At 39.4% G+C, this 20,764-nt stretch overlaps 1 protein-coding gene across 1 annotated transcript; it reads left to right on the plus strand.

The window, feature by feature from the left end:
* Positions 1-18,592: 18,592 nt before the first annotated feature.
* On the plus strand, positions 18,593-19,810 carry GPR62 (G protein-coupled receptor 62). The gene has a single exon (XM_032208996.1). The coding sequence runs from the start codon at positions 18,593-18,595 to the stop codon at positions 19,808-19,810; it is 1,218 nt and encodes a 405-aa protein (XP_032064887.1).
* Positions 19,811-20,764: the final 954 nt, after the last annotated feature.

Consider the following 20,764-nt stretch of genomic DNA (forward strand, 5'->3'; position numbering starts at 1 on the left):
GAAGGGATGTTAATGATATTGGCTTGCCTGTCTTGGCTTCATAGTTCAGTAATGGAGGGGCAAACTTAACAAAACAATAAAATAAATGGGTTAGAGCAGTGGTCTCCAACCTTGGCAACTTTAAGACCTGTGGACTTCAACTCTGGGAGTTGAAGTCCACAAGTCTTAAAGTTGCCAAGGTTGGAGACCACTGGGTTAGAGGACAAGTTCCTTTCCTCATTTTAAATTTAAACTACTATCCACTAGTCCCTGCTTAGCTGGAAGAAAACTATCAGCATAAACTTGCTGTTCTTACTGCAGCCATCCTGTCTGATCTGGTTTATCATGCAAATGGTGGTGTCTTCAGCAAATAGAGGAAGGGGACTAATGAACCGGCCTGATGTTTTTGCCTTTCCTTCTCACAAACTGTTTCTAGACAGTGGGAGGGTATTCACTAATAATGCTCCTTTCTGGGGAGACTGGAGAAGGGAGCAGGGGAGTTTTGATAGAAGGGCTTTTTTTAGCTGTCTTGCCAAAATGCACTCCTGGCTTTATTTGTTTAGTTATCTATCTATCAGATTTATGTAGCTGTCCATCTGACAAAGGTGTCTCTGGGCAGTGTACAATTAAAAAAGAACAATAAAGCATATCTTCAAAACCGTATCACCAAATCAATAAAACGCATCTAGCCTCACTAATTGTTGGTTTATGATGGGAGCTGTATGGTACAACAAGAGAGAGTGTTACGCAGCTCCCAGCTCTTCTATTGGTGAGCTGTTAGTTGGGTTATTGTGGAACATGAAGTTTTACTGCCCCACTAAAGTTCAAAGGGAGCCCAACAACCAGCTAATTAGCACTGAGAGGAAGGGGCAGTTGTCCAGTGAAGCAGGAATCAGAGCTGGCTCTCCCTATAGCAGCCCTACACTATCCCTTAAACACAGAGACACATATTTATATCAGGAAAAGCTACTTCAATCTGCTAAAACTATGGAGAGGGTATAGGAAAATCTCCAGATTGAGGGCCAGGCCTCCTGATTGGCTGAGTAGCCCTGTTCTCACACCCAATTAATTGCTATCTAGGTTGATCTCCCAATCAAAACTAAGTCTCTGGATCAGGGCTTGACTCTGAGATCTGACAAAAGAGGTGAGACCCAAGAGTTGGAGTCTTCTCCACCAGAATAGCTTGCAGGAGAGACATTGCCCAGGAACAGCCAGTGGTTGGTGAGCTGATCCTACACACGACTTCATGGGACCACCTCTAAAATGGTCAGGGAAGTACCCCAGGGTGTACTCATGATTGAACTGAAGCAGGTTTTTGACTTCTTAAGCTGAAAACACTGCTTTAATAATAGTAGAGCAGGGGGGAATTAAAGTTGTTTCACATATCAAAGACAAGAGGAAGGCAATAGTATACAAAGAAGTCCCCCAAAAAGAAGGATTTTGTGCAGTGTGGTTGTCCCATGGTTAATGGAAGCGGGGGAAAGCCCTTTTTCGCCAGGCCCAGCAGTAACACAGGCTACTGCTTATAGTGCCCCCAAATTTTTCAGATGCATTCCTGGCACCTGAAAATGGTCAAATAGCAAATTCTGGATATGTGCAATTGCAGAAGTCGAAAATCCCTGGCAAATACTTCAAGGAGGAATTTGTAATTATATTTCTCTTCTTCTTCCAAAGACGTAAATGAGATGTGCATGGAGGAAGAAGTGAACCCGTGCCCACAGTTTTCATAACTGAGCTTCACCATGATTTCCAATTTCCTTTGGAGCACATTATATTAATGCAAGTAATTAATTAATTAACATTAATGCAAGTAGAGAAATAGGAACCACCTTTGGTGGAAAGTAACAGTGTTCCGTGCGCCTTTGGCATTTAGTCATGTCGTCCACATGACCACGGAGATGTCTTCAGACAGCGCTGGCTCTTCAGCTTTGAAATGGAGATGAGCACTGCCCCCTAGAGTTGGGAATGACTACCACATATGTGCAAGGGGAAGCTTTACCTTTTACCTTTATATCTACAAATAAATGATGACATCTCTCCAGTGGTTCAATTTTGGAATCTTCAAGCAACTACAGATATTTCCTTGGACTTCGTTGTCTCATGCTCATATGACTCTTTGTTTTCAATGGGACATACAGTAGCTGCTAAAGACAGCCCAAAGAAAGTATTATCCCTTGGATTGAAACTACTCAGACTTTAAGTGTGATATCATACATACTGATGTGCTGGGTTCGATGAGAGCAATAAATGTAAAACATATTTTAAAAGGGCTAAAATAAACTGTTAGGTCTAATTGCTAAATAGTCCAATGAGCTGGTAGCTGTGTACTGTCTATTAAGAGGAGTTTTTCAATCTGAATTCGAGAGTTCGACCAAGGCAGCAAGTGCCATCTGTTTTCTTTGAACCACTTTTTCACCAAGTGCTGTGCAAACATTTCATTAATTAAGCAAACATGAAAGTCTAGGAACACACCTCTTTACATGCAAATAAGTGATAAGAGCAAAGAGAGGTAAGGCAGACTCAGTGAAGTCAAGCTATCTGAGAACGACACTTATCACTACCTCTTGTTACAAGGAAATTGAAAACTTTAGAAATAGCCAGGGCGGAATCAATATTTGGGGTGCTGCAAATAGCTGCTATAATTTTATTTTATTTTATTTTATTGTTTTTGTTGAGGGGAGATAAAAGGCTAGAATGGATTCAAACAGATAAAGACCACCAAGAATGGATCCACCTCAGAGGTGCACAGCCATAGTTACAAGGCCCCACCACAGGCATGGACCCAGCTCTTAAGGCCTCTCCAAAAGTTGTCAACCAATTATAATTTTTTATTTGACAGAAAGGGAAACTATTAAAAATACCGGGAGTAATCATATCAATTGTGTTGATTCAAGCTTATGTACATTTTAATTCAATCACCCTTATGTTTCATCTGTTCCTAATCATGCATGCACTGATTCAGCTAAAAGCCAGAATTAGATCGTCTCTCTCTCTCCCCTCCCCCCCCTCTCTCTCAAAATCACAGCTCCTAAATGAACTCTGATCAGCCCCTAAATTTTTGAAAGGAGAAGTATTTGGTTTCACATCTATTCCTTATGATTTTATGTTGCTATCGGTCTAGATGTGTTTATGATAGTTGGAATTAGTGCTTTGGGATAAGTCCTTTCATTTTTGGATTCCTGTGAAAACTGCCACTGTTGAGCTTAATTGAAAAACAATCTAACAATGTTTAATTATGACATAGTGTCCCAGATTTGCATCTGTTCAGCGTTGGTACCATGTACCTAATTATATACAAATTCTGGTAGAAAAATTAGTGCAATATACCTAATTCATGATTACTAAGAGTATCATCTCTTTTTTAAAATGGTATGTTTCAGCTATTGTAGCGATTCAGTTCCTTTGGACTGTATCCCTTTAAACGTCAGGAATAGATTTACTTAAAGCTTTAATTCTATTTTTGTATAAGAGTAAAATCCCAGCCAAAGCAGAAAACCCTCAAACATGCCCATCCACCCCCACAACAGAGAAAATTAGCTCATTGTAGAAAAAATCTTTTAGCCACATTTTGTCCTTGGTAGGAGACTGCAACAAATTTGCAAGAAATATTCTTTTTTTTTTTAAACGTTAGCAGAAGGCTAAGGGGAAGAATATGTGATGAAACATTTCAACTTGTCTAAGTAAGCTAAGCAATATACTACTGATGTGCTGGCAATAATTATCAATCTAGACAACTTTAAACAGGATTTAGTCAAACTCATTAAGAATCATCAATTGGCTACTAGTCCTGGTGAGGTTTTTCTGCTGACTAAGATCAATATAAGAATAAAAAGTTGTATAACCATAGCTTGGTAATGATAGTTGTCTTCACATAGGACACTGATCCAGTCCTAAATAAATCTTAAAAACTAAGTCACACACTAAACCATAAAGCCCAGGTGGGTGGTCAAATGTTGTTGTTAGTTGTGAAGTCATGTCCAACTCATCGCAACCCCATGGACAACATTCGTCCAGGCCTTCCTGTCCTCTACCATCCCCCAGAATCCATTTAAGCTCACACCAGCTACTTCAGTGACTCCATCTGGTCACCTCATTCTCTGTCATCCCTTTCTTCTTTTGCCCTCAGTCTTTCCCAGCATTAGGCTCTTCTCTAGTGAGTCCTTCCATCTCATTAGGTGGCCAAAGTATTTGAGTTTCATCTTTAGGATCTGGCCTTCTAAAGGGCAGTCAGGCTGGTCTTATACAACACAATAAATAAATCAAAGTAAAGTAAAACCACAATTTGGTTTACTACAATATGAGAACTTGGTCTTTATTAAAACTAGCACTATAAACCCTATTCAAAGCTCCTAGCTAGAACTGTTTTGTTACCAATAACAGCAGATTACTTGTGTCTTACAGCAACCAAAGAGAGCTTGTTTGTCTATGATATTTGGTATTCTGGTTCTATTTTCTATTATCTCTTTTTTGGATAAATGAAAGTGTTTTCCAGGTTTCACTCACTCTAAATCATCAATGGCAAAATAGTCAAGGAAATAGCATTTAAACTGCCAAAGGCATTGTGTTTGGTAAAGCAATGTGTACACAGTCCATGTCCTGCGTCATCCTAGCTGAAAGTGCCACCATTTGTGGATCATACAGAGAGAGTTATAATTCTCCTCTGAAGTGTACACATGATTAAGGAAGAATAAGTGCCATTTGTGTTCTTCCTTTGTTCATTACATTGGACCATGGATACCGGAGCCTCTAAATTAGGGCTCAATTTCTGCTACAAGTTGTATAAAGGACAGAGATGCTTTCAACTGGGAATTACAGAAATATATGAGGTGGTGTTTAAGGCTGGTCCTGCCACAAGGATGGGGTGATCTCTTTTTCTCGAGGGGATGAACAAGGACTAGATGGAGCACTTTTCTCATCTAAGAAAGAAAAGGGCCTGGATATTCCTGAGGCTTGCAGTAACTACTGCCTCAGAGGAAACACGTACCTGCTTTATAGTCAATAATGATGGTGGACCTATGGCATAGGTTTGTGATGGCGAACCTATGGCACATGTGCCACGTAGTGCCCATGAGCCATCGCCCCAATTCAGCTCCATTGCGCATGCGCGCGTACCTCCCACCAGCCAGCTGGTCTTCAGGTCTCTGCTGCGCATGTAGGGGGTCATGTGTGCATTCACGTGTGGAGGCAAAGTGCATGTGGGGGTGGGTGCATGTGGGGGGTCCTGTGCACATTGAATTTTTGGCGTTCAAGTGCTCATATTTATACACGTGCATGCTTTGGGCAGTCAGTCCAGAAAAGGTTAGCCATCATTGAACTAAGCCATTAAACTTCAGGCAGCATTTTTTTCCATTGCAAAGTAGTGGCAATGGTCCAAGACTCTGTGGATTTGGGGGGGCAGAGATGCTAAGAAAGATACCTGCATCTCAAAGCAAGGCACTAAAACTCAAAAAAGTCTTGAACAGGTAGCAGGTAGCACTGGTAGCACTGCTCAGGAGGAGGAGAGCTCCAGAATTTGTTGTTTCACTTTGGCTTCTGTGTGCCTTGGCTTCCACATGCCTCCCCAGGGGCGCCTAGTAATCCTGACTTTCTAGAGTTCCCCATTTGGAGTCAAGGAACACCAATGTCAGAAGCCACAGCAGGAGATAATTGTAGCTTTTATGTCCAGGTTATTCAACTTCTTTAAAGCATCTGGTTGACTATTCTGGGGTAACAATGTCAATTCATCTGGTCTCATCATCTGATCCAACAAGTCTCCAAACAGATTGTCTCATGGAATGCAATGTTAAAGAAGCATTACCCCAGATCCAAAAATGTTTAGATTTTATCTTTTCTGGCTAGAGGAACACAAGTCCTATGTTCTTCATTCATGACTAATTGGATGGTTCTTAACTTAAAATATTATTGGTTAATTCTCTGTTGACCAAAGAAATCCAGAAATACTATTTAGGTCAATCTTCTTTAGCTGATGAGCTCCTGCTATAGCTGCTACAGGCTAAATATTCTCTTGGAAAGCACGAAGTTACCAAAATGTTACTGTCTTCCCTTCTTCCCTTCACCTTGCAGGATGATCTCTAACATCCCTACTTGCCTTTGTCCTTTTTAGGCAGTATCAGAAAAAAAAAACATTGAGATGCAGCTGCCTTTTCTTTTGATTTACTAGAATAGCTTAAGGCCCAGTTTGGACTTAGAAGTATTTCTGGAGACAAGAACATTGCTTGGTAGTTTGCCTGCTTCTCAATTCTCTCTCTTTCTTTCTCATGCACGAAGTAATTTTAAAAACTGTAAAAATACAGGTGGGGCAGGAAGCCAGAAAATGGTTTATTCACCTAGTAGCATATATCTGGGCTGGGAGTGACAGGTTCACATCACATGTCAAGCATTGTAGCAGTTACTGAAAGGTTTATATCCATGGTTAAAGACTTCTATGGGTATCATAACTGAGAGTGATTTTCCCCCAAGACATAGCAGCACTATTGTAAGCAAATAGGAGACCTCCAGATACCTAACATTAAAATTTCCATAGTCATTAGCCATGCTAATTGGGGCCGATGTGAGTTGAGTAGCAAAATCTCTAGAAGGCACAGACTCTCTGGTCCTACTCTTAAATTATCCAGGATAATAAATTAAGAAAAAAAACCTATCAGTTACTTAATGTATGTGTCTGAAGGAAATGGGTGGGTCAAAAATGTGAAAAATAAATAAATTGATGGACATGGCTATAGTATATATGTCAGGTTTCCCATCAAAGCCAGAGCAAGATTAAAAATACATTCATAATTGCCAATACAACAGTGTCTTTAAAGAATATTTGGTAATACTGTGAAGAACCTAGGGGGCCGAGAAAGAATGCCATTGATCTATTTTTTCTACAACCAGCACCCTATGAGGACAATAATTTACAAATATTTCATTTATTTCTTACTAAATGGAACATCCAATTTATCTTGCCTGCAGAGTTGAGAATTGTGCCTTCAGACTCCATCTCTTCTTATAAAATTGGAATCAAACAACCTGCACTTTTGCTTCACTGTAGGAGGTCCTTAGGACCCAGTAGACTTCTCTCTGTGAATGATAGACAGTGCTTTAAAAGGCCACGCAGAGCCCAGATGTGACAGCCTGTGCCATCCACAGTGAAGAAACAACCAGCAATTGCTACTGCAGGAATTACAGCAGCAACCACTCTACCCAACCCTGTTCCAGGCATAGGGAATCTAACAATATTGGGAGTATGGAACACCTTCCCAGAGGTGTGCATCTTCACCAACCTGTCTTCAAGGTGTAACCGCTTCTCCTACAGCAGGAAAGAACTTTGATTCCACAAGCAAAGCTGGTCATTGCAAACAGTAGGATAGCAGTCCTTGCTCCCTTAAAGGTGCTGGTTACAACACCAGTGTGCTGCCCATGGAAGATGAACATTTGAGACAGCAATTCTGAATACCACTCAGCGGTTCTAGACCATGTCAGGCAGCTATGAAGAGCTCACTGAGAAGGAAGAAACTAAATCTGGAGTTCCTGCTGGCCACAAAAGAATCTGATGGTGGACTGGAGTTTGGTAAGCCACTTCTTCATGGGATGTTCTCAGAAGGAAGTAGATTGAAAATTGCTGGGTTTTCCAGATTAGACTTTGGTGAAGGGTCTGAACTGTGAATATACTTAGATCACAAAGTTTTCGGGATAACCTGTGATTTGTTTTCTTAGCTGCTTCTCCCCCCTCTCCCCGTCCCAAATAATATGTAAAGAGAGAAAATTGTTGCAAATTCCTCTTGGATTGGTATGAAGTTTGGAAGCACCTTGAGTTGGAAATAATGGGGATCATCAGAAGTTTTTTTTTAAATGAAAAGAAAATCCTATTTTTATTTCAAATGGATCTTTGGGCCTTTAACAAAAAGGAATCTCTTTCACATTTTCCTATTTTAATTGCAGGATGCTTTAGGTTATTGACTTCCAGAAAAGACAAATGTATTTATGAATGTTGTTTTGTATAAGGCATTAGTGAGTCTTTATTAGAACACTCACCTCTATTAAAGAAGGAAGAGTTTGAACTGAAAGGAGTGTCAAGAACTATGAAAATGAAGGTGGTGGCAAAGAATTTATCTCATTTTGGAGTGACTTGAAAAATTGCTTGGGTTTGGTTAATCCAATATAAAAATAAAGTTGGGGTTAACAAAGTAAGGGGGGAGTTAATTCTTATATGCTTATATATCAGATCTATTGTCCATCTGCTGCTCAAGCATTCTAAAAAGAAGATTTTAAGGCAAATCAAACTCTAAGCAACCATAGTGACCGACTGTATGAAAAGGATCTATATTACAGAAAAACCAAATGTGTAGGTACAGAATAGGTAGTTCCTGGTTCAACAGTAGTAACTGTGAGAGACATCTAGGTGTCACCACTTGAGTATGAGCCAGCAATGTGCTGCAGCTGCCGAAAAAGCCAATTCAGTCCTGGGCTGCATTAACAGAGGGATAGCATCAAGATCACGAGATGTAATAATACTGCTTTATACTGCATTACTGAGGCCCCACTTGGACTACTGCATCCAGTTCTGGTAACCATGATACAAAAAAGATGCTGAGACTTTAGAAAGTGTGCAGAGAAGAACAACAAAGATGATAATTAGCTACTAATTTATTATATGCAAAACACAATACTTTTTGTAATGCAAACAAACCTGGCAGATGGTTAGCTTATCAGATTAGGAAAAAAAGGAAAACTCGAAATATATCTAAACTGATTTACAGAGGGAAGGAGGTGTTTCAACAGGAAGAGATTCAAAAGGCTTTCTGGGAATTTTTTACAGAACTGTATAAAGGGGATAAAATTAATGGTTTAGACATAGACAAATATTTAGACAAAGAGAAAATACCTTCAGTTAGAGAAGAACACAGGCAAAAATTGAATCAACCAATAACCTCGGGGGAAATCCTGCAGGTAATTAAGCAATTAAAGTCAGGGAAAGCACCAGGTACAGATGGCTTGACAGCGGTTTACTATAAAAACTTACAGTTAGAAATGGTAGAACCTCTTAGAGAATTATTTAATATGATTCAAACGGAAGGTAAAGTCCCTCCATCTTGGAAGACAGCGTTTATATCTTTGATATCCAAAGAAGATCAAGATACTACTCAACCCAAAAATTATAGACCTATTTCATTACTGAATGTAGATTATAAAATTTTTACTAAAATATTAGCAAATAGGTTAATGTTGGTCATTCAACAATTGATACATACGGACCAAACAGGTTTTATACAAGGGAGACAGATGAAAAGTAATGTTAGATTAATTATTAATGCATTAGAATATTTGGGAAAGAACAACCAGATCCCTGCTGCGTTTATATTTTTGGATGCTGAGAAGGCCTTTGATCGAGTTAACTGGCAATTTCTGCTGAAGATACTGCAAAAAATGCAGATAGGAGATAATTTTTTACAGTCAATTAAAGCAATATACCAACAGCAAACAGCACAAATTATAGTCAATGGAAGTGTAACAGACTCTTTTCAAATTGGAAAAGGTACAAGACAGGGCTGTCCTTTGTCCCCATTATTGTTTATTATAACTTTGGAAGTATTGTTGAATAAAATACGGGGCTTGGATGGTTTAAAAGGGATCAAGATTAGGCAGCAAGAATATAGAGTCCGCGCTTTTGCGGATGATTTGGTCATAATATTGGAACAACCGCAGGAATCCAGTATGGTTTTAATGAATACGATTAATCAATATGGTCAAGTGTCGGGTTTTAAAATAAACTTAGGAAAAACCAAAATATTAGCTATAAATATGAATATTAAACAAAAGGAAGAATTAGGAGTGATGCTAGGATGTGAGGTAGTTAAAAAAGTCAAATATCTTGGAGTTAACATTTTAACTTCAAATGGGAAATTATATAAGCATAATTATGAACCACTTTGGCATAGCATACAGACAGAGATGAAAAAATGGGAGAAATTGCACTTATCTTTGCTGGGTAGGATAGCGGCAGTGAAAATGAACATTTTACCAAAATTTTTATTTCTTTTCCAAATGTTACCTATACTTAAAAAAGATGCGAACCTTTTAGAATGGCAGAAGGGTATCAACAAATTTGTGTGGGCAGGAAAGAAGCCTAGGGTAAAGATGAAAATAATGCAAGATGTACGTGAGAGAGGAGGATTGAAACTACCTAATTTAAAACTATATTATGATGCAGTGGCATTATCTGTAATTAGTGATTGGACTCATTTAACCAATGATAGAATATTGAATATTGAGGGACACGATCTGGTATTTGGTTGGCATGCTTACCTGTTATTCAACAAAAAATTGGATAAGAATTTTAAAAGTCATATTTTAAGAAATGCTTTATTGCGGGTTTGGAAGAAATACCAATATAAATTAAATGACAAGATACCCATGTGGGCAATTCCTAGACACGCAATTGAAAATATGAATACAGCACAAAAACAGGACAGAATTACTTACAGACAGCTTCTTACATCGGAAAGGGGGGTATTACAATTAAAATCTTTAGAGGTATTAAAAGAGGAGAAGGTAGTTCAAACATGGTTCCAGTATGGGCAATTACAGGCTAGGTGGAAAATAGATCAAAAAATTGGTTTTATCCAAGTTGAGGATAATCTGTTTAAACAAATAAGAGATCAAAGCTTAATGCATATAAAGAGGATATATAATGTATTAATACAGATGGATTCGGAAACAGAATTAGTTAAAGATTGTATGATAAAATGGGCTCAAAATATTGAGGAACCAATAATGTTGGATACATGGGAAAGAATCTGGGTAAGAAATGTGAAATTTACACAAGCTCAAAATCTGAGAGAAAATTTTTACAAGATGTTCTATAGATGGCATTTAGATCCTAAAAGTTGGCTTCTATGTATCCGAATGTACAGCCTAAATGTTGGAGGTGTGGTTCTCTCGATGCTACATATTATCATATATGGTGGACCTGCCAAAAGGTTAAGGCATTTTGGATAAAAATATGGTGGGTCATGCAAAATGTTTTTAAAAGAAGGATAAAGTTTATTCCTCAGTTATTTTTACTAGGTATATGTACTGACTTTACAGTGGTAGAGACCAATTTGATTCTGCACCTGATAACTGCAGCAAGACTGTTGGTGGCGCAATATTGGAAGAAGGAAGACTTGCCTACAATCCAAGAATGGACATTGAAAGTAACAAACTTAGCTGAAATGGCTAAAATATCGGCATATCTCAAAGATCATTCAAATGAGATATATAAACGAGACTGGAAAAAATGGATTGACTATATACAAAATAAATACGGGACTAAGAAATTCCAGTTAGCCTATGCTTAAGATCAGAAATGATTTAAACTGTCAAAAGTCAGTTCAGTAAGAAGAAGCTAAGGTCAATCTAGAATGTCATTAATTTCTTTATTTCTTTTTTCTCAATAGATTTTAGACTGTGTTAGTTAAAAATCCATACCGTGTACGGGTTCTGGGAAGTCGGGGGGGGGGAAGGAGGAGGGGGGGTGGGGGGGGAGGGGGGGAGGGGCACATACAACAAAAAAAATGTACTTCAGTGTCTTAATGATTGACAAATGATGACATATTTGTGTTTTTTTTAAAAAATAAAAATAAAAAAGTTCTGTTTAAAAAAAAAAGATGATAAAAGGTCTGGAGTCTAAACCATATGATGAATGGTTGAGGGAGCTAGGTATGTCTAACCTATTGAAGAGAACAATGGGGGAGGAGGACATATAACAGTCTTCCAGTACTTAAGGGGCTGTCCCAGAGAAGAGGGGATTGACTTATTTTCCAAAGCACCAGAGGGCAGGATAAGAACTAATGGACAAAAGAGAAATCCAACCTATAAATAAGAATAATTTTTTTGATATTGAGAACAATTAATCAATGGAATAATTTGTCTTCTTGGGTTGTGGGTGCTCCATCACTGGAGATTTTCAAAAATAGTCTGGACAACCATTTGACAGGGATGGTATAAAGTGTCCTGCCTTGAGTAGGGGGTTGAATTAGAAGATCTCTACAGTCCCTTATAGGCCTATGATTCTACTCTCACAACAACAGAAATCAAAATTATGGAACTATTTTTTTTACAAAACTAAAATAAATCATTCTTTGTTTCAGAACTACAGGGTCCCCCCCCCCTCTTTTTTACATTCTTGGTGAAGAGTTGTTTTCCTTTCTTCTTTTTGGTGGGTTTTAAAATTAATGCTATTGTGGATCTCTGGATTTGTGGGGAACCTTTGTCGAAGCAGTGGTTAAATGCAGCACTGCAGGCTACTTCAGCTGACTGCAGTTCTGCAGTTCGGCTGTTCAAATCTCACCGGCTCAAGGTTGACTCAGCCTTCCATCCTTCCGAGGTGGGTGAAATGAGGACCCAGACTGTGGGGGTGATATGCTGACTCTGTAAACCGCTTAGAGAGGGCTGAAAGCCCTATGAAGCGGTATATAAGTCTAACTGCTATTGCTATTGCTATTATAGTTGCCATAGATAGAGATACAGAGTTTCTGAACTGTCTCTAAGTTATTATGTTTATAATAAAAGGTAGGAAAGTAGATAGGTAGATAATGCAGGAAAGTAGATAGGTAGATAGTGTTAGGCAGTGCAGGAAGCTATTTGTAAGAAATGCAAATATAATTGACGAAAGTTTCCAGTACAGTTCATTTGCCACTAGAAAGGCAAGTTGTTTTTTTATTTAAGTTTTAAAACGAAAACTTAACATGGATTGCCTCTTCCGAATACGATGAATATGTCTCTTCTCCAAGCCCCAGCCTCTAGATCTTCAGCTTTTTCTTCTTAATAGAGTCATTTCAGTGAGAGTATCTCAGTGGTGAGACCTTAGACTAAAGTTTAATACTCCTTTTCATCCACTTCATACATGTTGTTACCATGCCAGAATGAGTCACAATTGAAAACTTCCAAGAGTGCTATTGTAAGGAAACAATTAGGCCAGTGTTTCTCAACCTTGGCAACTTGAAGTCCTGTGGACTTCAACTCCCAGAATTACCCAGCCAGCTATGCTTCAAGTTGTCAAAGTTGAGAAACACTGAATTAGGCTCTCAAGAAATTCATTATCAGGAGAATACCAGGTATAATAGGCTACAAAAATCAGGATTAATAATACTTTGACGTGATGTGGAACAGTTGCTCCAAAACAGAGGTTATGAGGACTCGGTCATTCTTTCTTTAATATCCAATTCCCTCTATTGTCAAAAAGCAAACATCCAAAAGAGGGAAGAGCCAGATGTGTATAGTGGTAATGGTTTAACACTTGGTATGAGGGTCAAGGGTAGTGGCCACACTGGTGCTAGGAATCAAGCGTCTGGAGTAATCTCATATTGTGTCAGTTTGTTAATGCCTGTCAGAATGCCAGAGGATATATGTCGATCAAATATTGAATAGAATTCTTGACTTGATGGATGCCTCAAAGAAGGGATTTTGGAAAATGGTCTACTCCTGCCTTTTTCAAGGATATTTTTGGTGTGCTCCTTGTCCAAACCTTTGCAATTCTATTCATTTTTCATGTACCTTTGTCCTCACCACAAAAATAAAATGATTTCTGCTTTTTTCCCACTTGTGAGACTTTATGACCAAGGACCAAGAAGATGGACAGAAAGGGATGGTGCTGAAAGAACAGTCCATTTTACATGTCCAAATTGCTGTTGAGTCCTGCAAGGGAACTGCTATTAATTTGCCTAGAAAAATATTGAACATGATTCAATGGTGGGATTCAAAATTTTTTACTACAGGTTCTGTGGACATGGCTTAGTGGGTGTGGCTTGATGGGCGTGGCAGAGGAAGGATGCTGTAAAATCTCCATTCCCTCCCAATCAGCTGGGACTTGGGAGGCAGAGAATAGATGGGGGTGGGGCCAGTCAGAGATGGTATTTACTGGTTCTCCAAACTTCTCAAAATTTCTGCTGCTGATTCTTCAGAACAATAGCAATAGCAGTTAGACTTATATACCGCTTCATAGGGCTTACAGCCCTCTCTAAGCGGTTTACAGAGTCAGCATATTGCCCCCAACAACAATCTGGGTTCTCATTTTACCCACCTCGGAAGGATGGAAGGCTGAGTCACCCCTGAGCCGGTGAGATTCGAACAGCCGAACTGCAGAACTGCAGTCAGCTGAAGTAGCCTGCAGTGCTGCCTTTAACCACTGCGCCACCTCAGCTCTTCAGAACTTGTGAGAACCTGCTGAATATCACTTTCTAAAGTCTCAGCATCTTTTTTCTATCATGGTTACCAGAACTGGATGCAGTAGTCCAAGTGGGGCCTCAGTAATGCAGTATAAAGCAGTATTATTACATCTCGTGACATGATTGGGATAAAACTGGCCTTTTTTGCACTTGTATTATTTTGATTTAAATGCATCAAAACAGATACTGAAACTCCTTACTGTTAGAAGAGAAATGGATATAACTGTGTCTTGTAACTTCCCTGTCACAATAAACACCTTCCCTATCATAATAAAAAGTGTTAGGAAGAACTCTTGATTGATCAAAGGCAGAAAAAGTACTAGATATCTATGATCTGACATGGTGCATGGAAGATTGGCCTTGGGACAGAAGTGGAGCAAATGGTAAAGAGCATGAATTCACAAGTGGAATGAAAGAAAGAAAAAAACCAGACATTTTTATGGCTGTGACAAAGTTTAACCTAAACCTAAAAACCTAAAGTTTAAGTCTATTCATCCATGCAAACGATAAAACAATTAAGGTAAATCTAAAAGCATGATCATTATTAGGATGAAAGCTTGAGAGAGTTACTGAAAGCTATAAGGATGATGAGAGATTCTGAATATGGGACACATAATTTTTGGCAATGTCAAGAGCAGAACTTAGGGTGAGCAAAATGACAGTACAAGGAGAACAGTTACAAGGAGGAAAACAAATAAATCTTTATTATGGTCAAAGACCAGCAATACACATTACTAGAGGAAAACAAATGAATATTATTTGGGAATTGGGAAGACACAGGTTTAAGTTAATCCTCTCTTCATTAAACTCATTAAGTGATTTTGACCAGTCAATATCTTTTATCTAACAGGCTGATTGCTGTACGGAAAATTGAATGAGAACTTGCTATGAACATTTACTTGAACTCTGGGAAAAGAAGCAGAATAAGCCTAACAAGTAAATATTCAATCCAGGAGATAAATCTCATAACAACTAATTAGCAATATATTTTTCAGGAGATAGCAGTATTGGAAATAATTATTGTGGCCTGTTCCTTGCCGATGAACCTGATAATGTTTATCAGGAAATTCCCTCCCGATCTCTTAACGGAAATGAAAGCAGCAATGAATAATTGCAAGCAGTCTTCTTGGCACAACATCTATCCCCGTGCAAGCGATGACTTCATAATGCAGACTCTTTCCTTTCTTTTCCTTTCCCTTCAAGAGGAAGCTTGTGAAAATTAGGATGAAATCTGTTTTTGACATTACAACCACCGAATAAGGACAGATCAAAGTATTAGCATAAAGCATGAACTTTCATAGACAATGGGTCTTTCCCTTTTCATGCTTACCATTTATTTATATATTCAGTTTATAACTTGGACTTGCCTGGGTAATGATGTCTTTCTGCCATGTCCTCATGATGCCACATTCATCTTAACCCCACCCATACCTGAGACTGCTTGGAGTCTTTCTTAACTATTCTAGTTATGATGTAATCCCCCCCCCCCGAAGTAGCAACAGCATATAGCAATTTTACCAAGGGCACTGACTGTTGACCCCTGGGAGTGGGGTCAACTCTATCTAACCACTTGAGACTGGTGAAACCACATCAGTTCTCCCCCTCTGGCACAAGGTATTATCTTCTAGGGCCATGCTATTCAGACACAAAAGGATTGTAATCAGTGGTGGGATGTTGCTGGTTTAACAACTGGTTTGGTAAGCGCACACTTTGCACCCATGTGTGTTTTCCATGCGCATGCAGCACTGAAAATGGAGCATTTAGAAGCTCAGATGATTACCTTCCAAGTAAGCAATGGTAAATAAAACAGCTGGGGCTGGAGAAATCAGCTGTGCCATGCGATTGAGATGAGCTAGAAAGCTGAAAATAAAGCACAGGATAGAGCAGGAGGAGGTGGGCAGACCCAGCTGATCGTCGGAGCAAATTGGTTCACTCCCAGCTGATCGTCAGAGCTACCGGTTCGCTGGAACCAGTCCAAACCAGTAGAATCCCTCCCCTGGTTGTAATCTTTTAAACATACCTGAAGTTTGTATTTCCAGACATGCCTTAATGCATCATTCCTTCCTTTTTAGCACATGTCTACCAAATATCCCCATGCAAAATCTGGGCTGCGTCCCCCCCGATGAGCAATAACGCTGCCTCAAGTGGAGTAATATTTCTTGTTTTATAAAAGGCAAGATTTTGATGTGGGCAGCAATAGATGGTGTGGTAAGTCTCTCACAGGTCATCACAGAGTCACTAGGGAGTTCGTATGTCAAAAGAAAGGGTTTTTAAAAAATGAATCTTAGAAACCATTCCTTACTGCTGCCATTGTCATTTCCAAGCGCTTTTCCCCATCATTTCTAAAGCTATCACATAGTATTATAGTGTTATGACACTTCATTGAATGCATATATGTATTCAGTTTTTCAGCACTAATTCAAAGATCAGCGTAAAAATTAGTACTACAATGGAGTTAATTGAAGAATTATAGCAGCTTTAGAAATTTCTTTGGTTGAAATGAACTTCCTTATTCACTGCAGCTATGTCACAGTTACTGGTGTAAAACACAAATAAAGTGCCTATGCTTAGTGTAGGAAATCACTTGGAATTTTTCTTGTAATCACAACAGAACTATTTTAAAAAGGCTTGGGGTCTAACCACTACTTTGCTAATAGTGTTTTATGTTGTCCTTTTATGAGAAGGGACAGAGAGCTGAAATTCGACTTTGAAGTCCTGAAAAAAAAATACAAATGGATTTTGAAATTCATTAGATATTTTCTACAGGCTGGTTTCTTATTTAGTCATGTAGGCTAGAATCTTGTTTTTAAAATCAAATAAAATGTTACACAGCTTATAAATAAAAATGCACAGTTACATTTGCTGTACAGTTCTCCATACTATTTCAGAATGTAGACCTATATACAACTAACTGGAGACTGAACGAATAGTAAACTGAATAGTAAACCGAGAATAAGCTATTGAACACAGTGAGTGGGACATCTCAGCAGCCATGAGTTACTATTATATAGTAACTATCTGAAAGGATCCATTTTAATTGCCTCAATTATCATTGAGGTAGAAGGAGAAAGTCACAGCTGGTGTAGTAATTAGAATAACAAATAGTCTAGTGCTTCAATAATAGAGGGAAATTGTTGGATCCTAACAGAAATCTATAATGCATATTTTCTAACTACCCCCATTAGCTAACTTTCTAAAGGAGAACTGTTTATGTAAGGATGAGCTTACTTTTTTCTGTGTCTGAGATCATCCAACCCAAGTTGTTATAATGTAAAATCTAAATAAATCATGTTTAACATGGTTAAGTTAAGTCATATAAATTACTCACAAAGAACTGGTTTCTCAGAACCAACTAAATCACAAGCTCTACACCCTGCAGCCTAATATGTAGTATTCAATTAGCCTTTATATCATACGGATAAGTGTGATTTTCTTAGCAAGACTATAGAAGTAGTTCAGCCATTCAAGTTAAGTAGGTTAGGAAACAGACTTTGGATGAAATATTAGAACTTGGTTATTGTACCAGTAGAATATAATAACAGAATCTTGAAAGCCAGACAAAGTTTTTCACCCTCCCCTTTTATACTAAAGAAAATCAAGGTAGGGCGACCTTGAAGTTTTTCCTCACCCTTTCCTGTCGGTCCAAGTTAAAGTGATGCTTAGATAAGGATTGTTGAATTCCTCTTTCAAGATGATACCTGTGTACCTCTACAGTGATTTCCATCACTTTCTTCAAATATTTTTTTACAGTATCCCAATCTGTAGCCTATTAGAGCCTTTATGTCAGGGGTGTTAAACTCAATTTCATTGAGGGCCGCATCATGGTTGTGTTTGACTCGAGAGAGGTGGGGTGGGTGTGGCCAGCTTAACATCGCTCGTGTTGGGGGCGACTGTGGTGGCCCGAGTGCTCTGCCAACAGAGTCTGTGAAAACAGACTCCCAAGCTCCATTTTTGGCTGGGACGGCTTCCTGCAACCCTCTGCCAGTGAAAACAGAGCTTGGGAAGGCCGTGCATAGTCCTCACAAGCTCTGTTTTTGGTTGGGACAGCCTCCTGCAACCCTCCCAGGAAGCCCTCCTTAGCTCCATTTTTGCTTGCAGAGGCACCATGGGCCAGTTCTTCACTGTTCTGCTGACAAAGGCACCAAGGGCCAGACCTAAGCACCCCCACAGGCTGGATCCAGCCCACGGGCCTTGAGTTTGACACCCCTGCTTTATGTGATGCAATCAAGATATCTCACTGAAGGCAATGAAATTTCATTTCATTCTATCCCACTCATTGTTTTGTTAATGCTTTTTAAAATTTTCTTTTACAGGAATTGAAAGATACCAGAAAAAGACACAGCCATATTGACATGCAACTTAGACATCCACCCGGCATCTCTTGTTAAAGGCCAGGCTGCCTAGAAATAGACTTCTTCGGAATGATGGTAAACAAAACTAGGCTTAATTCTACTCATGGACTTGATGCTTTTGGGGTATCCCAGTTCCAGGAGGCCATTGGTGTTTTCTTCATGGTTATGCTGAGTGTCATTGCTTTGGTTGCCAACACAGCAGTAATGGTTGTTATTCTCAAAACACCTCTCCTGAGGAAATTCATCTTTGTCTGCCATCTCTGCCTGGTAGATCTGTTGTCAGCAATTTTCATCATGCCACTGGGGATCATCTCCAGTTCCACGTGCTTCAACAGAATTTTGTACAGCATCGCTGAGTGCCAAACACTGATCTTCTTGAATGTTTGTTTCATCAGTGCTTCCATCCTCACCATCTCTGTAATCAGCATTGAACGATACTACTACATTGTCCACCCTATGAGATATGAAGTTAAAATGACAACTGGGCTGGCCGTGACTGTGGTGGTTTTCATTTGGATTAAGTCTATGCTGGTTGCTGCACTGGCGTTAGTAGGCTGGCCCCAAGACAATGGTGCAAGCAGTGCCAGTAAATGTACTGTAAACTGGAGCCCTGGAGCCCACAAGAAGATTTTCGTGATAATCTTCAGCCTTCTCTGCTTCATATTGCCCAGTTTAATTATCTTTGCAGTATACGGTAGCATCTACAAAGTGGCCCGCATTGCATCCTTGCAGCATATTCCTGTCCCATCCTGGACAGCTGCACCCAGACAAAGGTCAGAGTCCATCCACAGTCAAGTCACCATCATCACTACCAGGAATGTGCCTCCAAGACTATCTCCAGAACGCTTTTTTGGTGGGAATAAAGCAGCCCTGACCTTGGTGCTGATCGTAGGCCAGTTTCTCTGCTGCTGGCTCCCTTTTTTCTCCTTCCACCTCCACTGCTCCTTCCATTCTGCCCCTTTGGTCCCTGATTCCATTGAAATAGTGGTGACCTGGCTCGCGTATTCTTCCTTTGCAATCAACCCTTTCTTCTATGGATTGCTAAACCGTCAAATCAGGGAAGAGCTGGCCAAGATGAGACGACACTGCCTCAGTAAGTCTCTGAACCAGGACTTTTGTATCTCCAGCCCAGAAGGCTCTATTCATGAGAATTTCCTGCAGTTCCTTCAGAGGACTAGTTGCACGTTTGATAACCATTCAAGCTATGCTAATTCCAGCCCCAGGAACACTTTGGAACAAACTGCTTCGGGATTCAGAATCCCAGGACAAATCCCAGAAGAAACCAATTGAAGAAAGAATGCTGCGTTGTGTTTTTTTGTCATTTCCCCATTTCTTTCCTTCTGGCTTTGCATTTATCTTCTTCTGCACTGAAAATACTGAACAAGCTTTCCTTAGGAGAAGGATTGTCAGCTGAGCAATGGCTTTCTCTTAAGTGTAAATGGAAATGTACTACATGAGTTGTCAGCATCCTCCCTCTTTCCAGTGGCTAGCAAGAGTATAAGTGATGACTCAGAAGCATCAGTTGTACTAATAACCAATTGTACTGAATTCACTGTGATAGCTGTGTGCAGAGGCCTGACACCTTAACAATACTTGCAGAGACTCCAGGAAAATATTATATGTGCGGGGGAGGAGGGTGTCAAAAAACCCTCCAAAGTGCTTTCCTAAAATACAATTAACCCCAAGTCACCGCCAAGAGTGGTGTTTCTTCCTATTCACATAGTGTAATGGGAAGATTTAGTTTTATAATGCAGAGCTTGCCTGGTTTGTATACTTAAGGCAAAGTCACTTTGTCCTTAAGAAAATAATGTGTCCCAATGCTGAAGAACAGAATTGCCCAGTCTCCAAAAACACAGGCCAGTGATAGACTGCTTTGACTTCTTTAGTATGATAAAAGGGAGAAGACAGACTTGTGGGAATGATTATGATCAATGTCACAGATTAAACAACCATTCTTGCTCCCATAGGTGAAGAAAGGTAAAGTTGTAATTTTCCATAATTTGGTGCTGTACAGAGAACATTCAGACCTTGGGAAGAATTCAGAAGAAGACTAAGATAATGTTCTCTGAATCACATTCAGCATATAAGAACTACTGTCTGTTTCCTGTGCAATAATAACTTGGGAAAAGTTGTAATACAGAGGTTTATAATAAAAAGCAGAATCCTTTACACTTGTGGTCGTTCTTGAACTTTTCAAATTGCACAAAACTTCTGTGTCAATTCTATTCCCCCCTCCCCATTCAG

Source organism: Thamnophis elegans, chromosome 2, assembly GCF_009769535.1.
Source record: "Thamnophis elegans isolate rThaEle1 chromosome 2, rThaEle1.pri, whole genome shotgun sequence".
NCBI classification, from domain to species: domain Eukaryota; kingdom Metazoa; phylum Chordata; class Lepidosauria; order Squamata; family Colubridae; genus Thamnophis; species Thamnophis elegans.